This window comes from Buceros rhinoceros, unplaced genomic scaffold (assembly GCF_000710305.1).
Source record: "Buceros rhinoceros silvestris isolate BGI_N320 unplaced genomic scaffold, ASM71030v1 scaffold2108, whole genome shotgun sequence".
In the NCBI taxonomy this organism is placed as follows: Eukaryota; Metazoa; Chordata; class Aves; order Bucerotiformes; family Bucerotidae; genus Buceros; species Buceros rhinoceros.
The window spans coordinates 30,744-40,267 of NW_010428411.1; the positions used below are offsets into that span (position 1 = coordinate 30,744).

General features: G+C 40.8%; 1 protein-coding gene across 1 annotated transcript in view; it reads right to left on the reverse strand.

Moving 5' to 3' along the window:
• CASP2 (caspase 2, apoptosis-related cysteine peptidase) overlaps positions 1-9,524 on the reverse strand; it is a 16,292-nt gene that overhangs the window by 6,448 nt on the left and 320 nt on the right. The window contains exons 2-5 of the mRNA XM_010142244.1: positions 5,102-5,269; positions 3,380-3,455; positions 1,815-1,909; positions 105-281 (exon numbers count right to left, since the gene is read on the reverse strand). Coding sequence (XP_010140546.1) covers positions 105-281; positions 1,815-1,909; positions 3,380-3,455; positions 5,102-5,269 — 516 coding nt within the window. The remainder of the gene's footprint in view (positions 1-104; positions 282-1,814; positions 1,910-3,379; positions 3,456-5,101; positions 5,270-9,524) is intronic.

The following is a 9,524-nucleotide window of genomic DNA, read 5'->3' on the forward strand; positions in this document are numbered from 1 at the left end:
GCTGAAGTTTAGTTATACCAAAGGGAACCTCTTAAGAGGTTTACGTAACAGTTACAAACTGTTACCCATACTGGTTGTGAAGTACTGGGATCCATTCCCCTTACCTGTGCAGTTTGATTATGAAAGACAGTCACTTGATAACCAAGATGCTTGAAAAGCATCTCCAGGGAAATGCAGTCCACATCTCCCCCTGCGCGATACTCCAAGTCCTTCTCACTGGTGAAATGGACATTGCTGAGAATAAGCGCTAAGCCTCGGGGCTCTGATATCAGTTTATATGCCTGAGAAGATTAAAAATTGGTAAATTTAGTCTACAGAAAGAAATAGTGTTAAGAGTAGAACAGTAATTCCTACATACCAACTCGATATGATACCCTAGTTTTCTTGATTGAGAAGGTGCAAAAACAGTAGAAGTCAAATTTTTAAAGATTTTTTAAAATAAATAAAGCAAATGTTTGTATTACACAGGGTCCCAAAGACAACTGTATTTACAAGTCTCCACAACTGATGATCCTACAACACTATTATTAAGATGCTATACTAGCTTGCCTTAATTCTCAGTGTAGAAGAACACAGCTTATCCATTTCAAACTTTGAATTAGGTCTTGCTAACGTTTTTCCTACATCTTCACCCTTGTCCTAGCACAGTTCCATGTATTTCCATCATCCCCATCAAAGGCCTATGGACAACACCATGTCAAATTTAGCTAACACTTCCTAATTGCTGTTGGGAACAGAGATGTAAAATAACATGTGAGTGCAACCATAATAGCAAGGGACTGTCAGTCACTGATCCTGAAAGTTGTGTAGCTGGCCAAAAAGATTAACAGAGAAAGAACTAATTTAAGAGGGGTGTCTTCAAATTAAATTCCCTCTCTGCCCCTCCCCCTCTAACAACAGCAAATCAATAGTCAACCAGTTATTAACACTCCTGTAAATTGGAAGTGAAATTTCATACCAAAGGAGCACATCAACTAAGGTGTATCCAGGCACAGATGTAAAAGCTGCCAAGTAAAGCTCACAGTGACACTGCCTAATTAGGTCTCCCCGATAGATAGTTTAAAAAAAAAACAACCCATCCAAAAACCAACAATCCTCTTTTGCTGTACGCAGAGCCTGTGACAGAAGTGTTAAGTGTCAGCACTTTGCGTAACCCTAGAAAAGTCTGCGCTCCATTATATGCAAAGACTTTTTTCCTTCAGCCCACCCCACCGCAACTTATGCTTTACAAACAGAATAAACAAGAAGTAGTTAGACTACCTACATAACTTCAAACCCTCCAGATTAGGAATTCAGGTTGTTCTACCCAGTACCTCCCAGCACAGAATCCTGATCTGGTTCTTAAGCCTATGAAGAGTCTCTTCCAGGTACAGGTGGCAATTAGACCAGGCAAAACCGACTGCGAGTTGAAACACAGTTCTAACACCTTACAGTCATTTACAGGGTGTGTCATCACACAGAAGGAGATGAGTATACAGACAAATAAATCTGAGGCAGTAATACTGGCAGCTTGCAGAGCCACAAAACAGAAGGCATTTCACGAAGCTCTTAACGAACAGAAGAAACCAGAGGCAGAAATTTGAACAGACTTACAGAACTTTTCGGAATTTCTTGATAGCCGTAACTGAGAACTACAGCAAATTGAACACGACCGGTAAGACCTTTCAGTTACACAAATACCACAACACTGACCTGCCTCCTTCCAGTGAAGCCTACATTCTGACTCAGTTTTAAGTAGCACACGTTCAGATGACACATCCAAACACCTCGTATCTTTCATATCTTAAGGAGATTTTTTTCTGACAACTACTTACCGAGTGCTGATGATCATGATAAAATTCAGGAGTGCAGCACTTCACTGGAGGAATCGGGGGACCGTCTCCATTATCCAAGGAGTGTTCCATTGGTTCTGTGCAAAACAAACATATCAGTAACAACGAAAGATTGCAACTACAAAGCCTCTGCATTAAGGTAGTAAGTTGGAAATTCTGAACTATGTGGTCTTCGGAATATTCCTGTACTATACTACTCATAGCTCTAAAAATTTAGTTTGATTTTGTTTGACACGCAGTGAAACAAAGGCGAAAAAACCCAAATGTACTGGAACGATATACTGATTATTTGAGTAATTTTAATTGGCAACTATTTTTTGTCTTGTCTGTGGCTTAGCTTTACCTAAGGCCTAGTATATTTGGTTCTACAGAGTATGAAAACAGAATTCTCATCTAGAATCAGAGCCGTGGGCTTATTTGTCATTTGGTACAGTATGTTATTCCTTTCATATTACGCTGACAATAGAATAGTGCTTTTTTTTTTTTTCATAAAAGACCTCTAATGCTCACTGGATACAATTATTTATTTTTTGCTGAACATGTGCAGAATTGATCAAACTAGACATTTCTAACGTCCATAAAGTGCAATGACCTTTCTTGCTTATCTTCCTCTGAACAACCCTTTCCTCTGGATAACAGCAGATGAGGGGAACGACAATCAACTATTTGCCATTTGCAGACAAACACTCACTTCCCTGTCTTGAAGAAATGGAGCTCATGTCACTCATGATCTCCTTTGAAATCCTTTTTCAGCCTTTTGAGGCAAGGCTCTCCTGGTTAGAGAAACATATGCTCTAAGAAACCCGAAACGACCCAACCCTAAAACCTCTGCACCTAAATTAAAAAAATGAAAGCATTCAAAATCTGAATACTTGTTCTTTAACACCAGTGTGTTAAAGACACTACCAGCTGGTAGTAACCAGCACACAGCTAAAGCTGTAGTTAGGGAATATAAGTACTGCCGACATTACCAGAGGCAACATCGAAACTAGCAAGGAGATTCATTACAACAACTAGCTCCCTGATCTAGGTCAGAAACGCTTGCTCAAGAAAAGCTGATTTGCTGCACTCGACAGAAGCTACAGCAATCTATGTTGGACCCACGTAACACATATAAGCTCTTGTACTTAAAAGTATTTCCTAAGGAGGAAGTCTAAGTTAAGGAATACTGCCCCAACCCAGTATCTTATCACAGCTCTAGTTATGTTTAAACGCTATTACAAATCTTAAATGACAAGAAAAATCTTTGAAAAATCTAAGCTTTTACTGATGTACTGTTTAAGCAACAAAATTTCCTGTAACACTAAATGAAGCTGACTAGAAACTGACTGGGTTCTTTTCCAATATGTTATTTCACTTTATTTTCTAGCCTAATTCTACCTCCTGCATCTGATAATAATATAGTCAGTTCATTGTCAAGGTTATACTCCTGTGATGAGCAAAGCGTTGGCAAGCTTATTTCTAGAGTTGGATCAAAAGAGCATTAAGAAATCAGAAGCAACAACCAGACAGCCAATCAAGTACTCACAACATCACGTGCGACTCACCAGTCCAGCGTGGTCTCTTTGAATTACACGATTCACTAGGCGGAAATGGAAGATTTGATCCATAACAGTGTTCCAGCTACAAGACATCCAATAAATCCGTGAAAAACAGTAGCACAAACCAGCTATTTTTTTCTCTACACTACAAGCCTGTAGATACATGCATTTACACACACATACAAAAAATATTATTATGGTTCACATCCAAATGAAATACCATGAGAAGATAGCAAGAGCTTTTTCTGACAATGTAAAATTCCTTCCCTTCTTTGAGCATCTCTATTTCTACTCCAATGCCCAGTTTGGAAACCTTATATTGAGGTTATCACATCCTCCTTGTTTTTGCCAAAGCCTTTCTTGTCCATCTTCTTGTCTACTTTAGAGATTTCATTGTTTGCATAGTAAAGCTCAATTGGAAACAACAAGATAGAAAGGGTAGGCTAATGAATCCTACATTTTAATAAGGGCACATCTCTGTTCAAAAATATCTGGTCTTTCTTCCTTCATATGAAATATGTTTACTCTGAGTTTCCATCCTTGCCAATGCACTGAGAATACTGAATCTTTACTAAATTCCTCCTTTAGTCCCTTATTAACAACTGCAGATAGTGAAATAGAGAAAATAAAAATAACAAAATAAAGAAAGTCCCTCTCTCAACAACACACAAAACTAGCTTTTAATAGCTTTCTACTCAGAGAATCATTGAACACCAAACCAAAATATTTCAGAGAAAATATTTTTCTTTGCAGCTTCTGGATTCTTGATGACACATTTATTAAGAACATGTTGGATGTAAGATCGTACAGGAACCTTGTGTAGTTCAAGAAAGAGAAGTGCAAAGTCCCGCACCTGGGGAGGAGCGAGCCCATGCATCAATATATGCTGGGGGCCACCCAGCTGGCAAGCATCCTGTCAGAAAATGTACTGGGGGTCCTGGTGGACACCAAGTTGAACAGGAGCTAGCAACGTGCCCTTGCCACAAAGAAGGCCAATGGTATCCTGGGCTGGATTAGGAGGAGCGTTGTCAGCAGATCAGATCAAGGGAGGTGATCCTTCCCCTCTGCTCAGCTCAGGCAAGGTGGCACCTGGAGTCCTGCATCCAGTTCTGGGCTCCTCTGTACATGGGAGATATGGACATACTGGAGAGAGGCCACCAACAGGCCACAATGATGATGATGGGACAGAAGCATCTCTCCTTTAAGGAAAGGCTGAGGGCGCTGGGACTGTTCGGCCTGGAGATGAGAAGGCTCAAGGCCCTTCTGTAAATGCATAAGAATACCTGGAGGGAGGGTATAAAGAGGACAGAGCCAGGCTCCTTTCAGTGGTGCCCAGTGACAGGACAAGAGGCAATGGGCACAAACTGAAACAGAGGAGGTCTCCTCCGAACATCAGAAAATACTTTTTTACTGTGAGGGTGACCGAGCACTGGAGGAGGTTGCTGAGTGTCCATCCTGGGAGATATTTGCAAGCTACCCGGACATGGGCAATCTGCTCAAGGTGACAGTGCTTGATGAGGGGGTTTGGACCAGATGACCTCCAGAGGTCCCTTCCAACCGCTACTACCTTGTGATTCTGTGTGACAGTTCTTAGTCCCAAATTTTACTAAAGCTACTAAAACTTCCAGTTTGCAAGAAAACTCCATCCTGCCCTTTGTAAACCATTTTTGTTTTTTCCCTGTTTGAATCACTTTGTGCCGAACCCAGTCTTATTTAAAACTGTTGTACCCTTGCAATCCCACGGCTCAGGCTGGATGTTGTCTTCAAGATCACTTCCTCCAAATGCTGCTGTTTGGTTTCTCGTAGAGCTTCACAGAAGGCTGAGAAGGCATTAGGGCCTCTCTTGGGCAGCAAATTGAGGAATTCCACGTTTTGGCTGAAGCTCCCGGACTTGGCCTGGGTATAGAGAAAAAACAAAACCCGCACTCAGAGTAACACTCCAGCACAATTCCTTTTCAATGAATCTTCAGAACAACTAATTTTTTTTTTTTTTTTTACTTCATGTAAATGTTTTTCATCACTATGCTTAGCTGTGCTAAAATCCATTTTTATAGCTTTTCCTAGTTGATTTCACTCCCAGGCCTCTGTTCCCATTACCTTAGCGGGGAGAGTACGTAATGGAGCAAGCCAACAATTCATTTATTACCACACAAAGCAATACACCCTCTTCTCTCTAAACTTTTACTTCCAATTACTGTTAGAATACTATCTATTTTCCCTCACTGAATACACAAAGTCCAGAATATGCCTCCACTACTGCCCAATAGTTTATGGCCTCACGCGGAGGTAGGGAAATCCCTCAGAAATGGTTAGGTTATCGCACGCGGTCAATTCCGAAAAGGTGCTACATACATATAGAATGTAACATTCAGACCAACAAAGCAATATGGTAGTATATGAGGAAAAATGAACGATCAAAACCTAGATTTATGTATCTGCAAAACATTCTCAAAAACTCCTCTTTGTTAGAATATTAACAGGGCACGTGCCAACAGATTGTGTAATTTACACAATAACAGCCTCCCCTGTGAACTCTGAAGCACACCAAAACATCACATAATAAAATCTATTTTTGATACTCAATATTTTAGTAATTCTGTGAGTTCATCTACATTTTTTTAAGTACCACTGAGATCCAAGATCTCTTCTTGTGTGAGTTACTCAGAATCAAGGCCTAACACCACATAGGAAAAGCAGAAAAAAAGCCTCAAGTCACACATGTAAATCCTCTCAAGAAGACTTGGCATCATCTGGTTTCTTTCATAACATTTATCAAGCTCGGTGTTAAAAGTAGTCTGGCTTTTGTTTGGAGGGATATTGCGAAATCTTGTTGATCCAATGCTTATGAACCTATTCTGAAATTTCAGAGCATTTATGACTAATCAATAGCATTTATTTTTGTTATTATTTTCTCCTTGACTTTAGTGTCCTGCCCTTTCTCTTATTTATCAAACCTTCTAGAAATTGACCTTGATTGACCATAGTAAACAAGCCACTTTCTCTCAGCCTCCTCATAAATGGCCTCTTCCCCTCGACAAGGCAAGCACCCTGTCCTGTGTCCCCGGAAACCTCAACTTCCAGTGCACTGCTGACCAGAAGTGCATACAGCAAGATCTCACCCGTGCCTTTCCAGAGGCGTAATGACACTTGCCCCCTTTCTCCTGGTAACGCTTCTCCATCAGTCCATAGAATAGAATCAGCTACACATACTTGTGTCTTGCTGTAAGCCCACTGCATTTTATTTTACCTAATAAATTAAGCTGACAGCTGATAGTCTAAAGTACCTATTAATTGTTTCTTCCTTTCTAACAGACCTGCAGCTGTTTATGAAAAGCTTAGGATCATTAGTTTTTCTTCACTTTATCTTCACAGTCTATGACTCTAAGCCATAAATCATAACTAAGAACACAAGCTAAGCTCGAGAAGTGGGTCTTAAGTTTATGGAAATTTCTTAACTTTTCAGCAGATGTTCATATTCTGCACTTTTCACGTACTTTTTAAGCAGTCCGCTTTTGACAGACTTCTTCCTGAACGCTTCCTTAAATACCCAAAGTGCTGTAGCCCCTCATGTAAGTTCCACATCAGCCCCACATTTAGCTAATACTAAATAACGCTCAGCAAACATTCAGAAGTAAAACTCCCATACGACAGACTTCTTTCACTTCATATTCTATTACATCCTTGAATTATTTTTGTACCCTCACAGGTGAGTTCAATAATCTGAATAACAGGAACAGGCTGCATAATAAACTCTGAATTCCTGTCAAAATCCCATAGTATTAGTCTTCTTACTGAGCCCGAACAAAGCTCTTAGGAGAGCTGTTTGGTAGCTTATTGAATACGTATTGTGATGCTAATAATGAGATACCTTAGTGGAAATAAGGAGACAAATGCCACTGTGTCTGATGATGGAGAGTAGATTTTTCTGGATATTGTCATTGACTGGTTCTATATACCCCTCTCTCCGCTCCCCGCAAAAGCCAGGAAATCAAGATGATCTGGATAAATAGTAAGTTTTAAATCATCTTGTCTTAAAAATGCAACAATTATACTAGTTCTGTTGGCTTGATTTAAACTAAACAGAAGAATAAACTAAATGGTTCTGGAAATAGGGCACTTCACTTAAATAATCTTTTATAATCTAAGGAAAGTGAAATAAACAGGAGGCTCAGGGAGATGAAGGAAGGATGAAACGTCTTCAACTGTAAGATGCTGCGCCAGTGCTGAAACTACTCCAAGTAACAAAAAGGTGGGAGGGGAGGACGTTGCAGGAAGAGCCACTGATGACAACGGTGGCTGAGCTGGATGAAGAGCTCAAAAGAAATATGAAGAATAAGAGGTTTTAGGTGTACGTTGGAGAAGAATTAATAGGAGCAGCTTCCTTCAAAATTTCCTTCTGAAAAAGAGGAAATTTCTCTACTTCCTTGGGAGAGAGTAGGAACTGACAATGAATTTAAATTGGGTCATTCAGAAAGATACTAAATAATTTGGGGGTTTTTTTCCAATTATATGCACTTTAAGCAAAGAATAAAGAAAAAGAATTGTGTTTACTGTGTAACAAAGATGATGTAAATATAATTATCTAGATGAAGGCCCAGAAGAGAGGGATTTCACACCCAGCAAAAATGATGGTGGAAATAAAACGGGACAGTGGAAACAGCCTTTTTTAAGATGAAGTCCAAAATCCACTTCATTAATGCCTTCCTGTTAGAGCACCAGATGTTCTTCCAGAGCTCTGGGATAGACCTTAAAAACTGCAGGTATGACAGGAAAAGGTCTTCTCTTGCTTTCTCCACAAGTTGAATACCCCGTACTGTAATTGAAAACTATCAGATTTTGTGTATGGAGAGATTTAAAGTTCTGTGTTGATCACTAGACAGTAATGAAGGGATCCCCAGCTTTGACAAAGTGACGTAAAACTGATAAGGGTGTTCATCAAGTATATACGCGCTCTCCACAGATTCTGCGTCTATAAATAGCAACAGAAGCCTGAGCCTGCTCGCTGGTGGGGTGCTGTGACAAGAAGAAAAAGCCTCGACTCTGTCTAAGCACCGCTCAGCCATAACGAAAATAACCCCGTGTTATCAACCCCATTTTTGGCACGAATCCAAAGCACAGCCACACACTAGCTACTGCGAAGAAAATTAACTCTACCCCATCCCAAACCAGCACAACCAGTTCTTGTTTCATTCTGTCTTTCACGGTCTTCCTGTATCTTTGTCCTCTTCCATTAGGGACTGGAGCTATTTCAAGGAAGACCACCTACATCTGCCACAACTTAGCAGAGATATCCTTGACAGGTCCCATGAGGAATTGCACTTTATGTTTCACACCCAATGAGCCAAAATTCATCAGAAATTTATTTCTCCATTGCTTTCAAAAACCTGTTAAGTCTCAGATTCATGCCTTCTGCACTGGTCCCCAACAAACAGCTCACAATTCTATTTTTCAGCTTCTGTTCTCATGACAGGACCACCAACCACACTAATGGATGAAAAAGTCCCTCACGCGCTTACTTGAGTCCTGACATGCACCTGTGGTCACTTCCTTTCCAGTTTGCTTTCTCTCGGAAAACCTCTCTCTCCACCCTGCGCAGTCTTTGGTGGGTTACCATACCTCTGGGAGCAACCCCAGGCTACTTCCAGTGACTTCTCTTCACGGCACCCACTGCTCGGGATAAGTAACAAAAGCCTACGAATAGCACTTGTCACCGGAGAGTGACAGCCTCGGCTCGCGCAAGGTTCTTCACCTAATTTACAAAAGCACATACGAAGTACAAATTCCTTAAGTGAAAGGAGCCACAACATTTATAATATATTATTTTACTTATTTTCATACTATTCTTTTGGCAACAGGCATTATTCCTACTCCTACTAACGGAAAAGAAAGAGGCACAAAACGACAACAAAGGACCGGAAGGCACAACCGGACTAACAAAGCGCGGCCTCCCACAACCACAACCAGCATAAAAACCAGCTCTCTGGTAAACCTGACAAAACCCTCACTGCCGAAAGCAGCGTGCCGTTCTCCTGCGTGCTGCACGCAAACCCCCGCTGCTTTGCATGTGCTCCGAATGTAATCCCCGCTACAACGCGCAGGTGACGTGCCAGTAGGTTTTACCGTGCGGCCACTGCCGAGGGTGACACCAAGC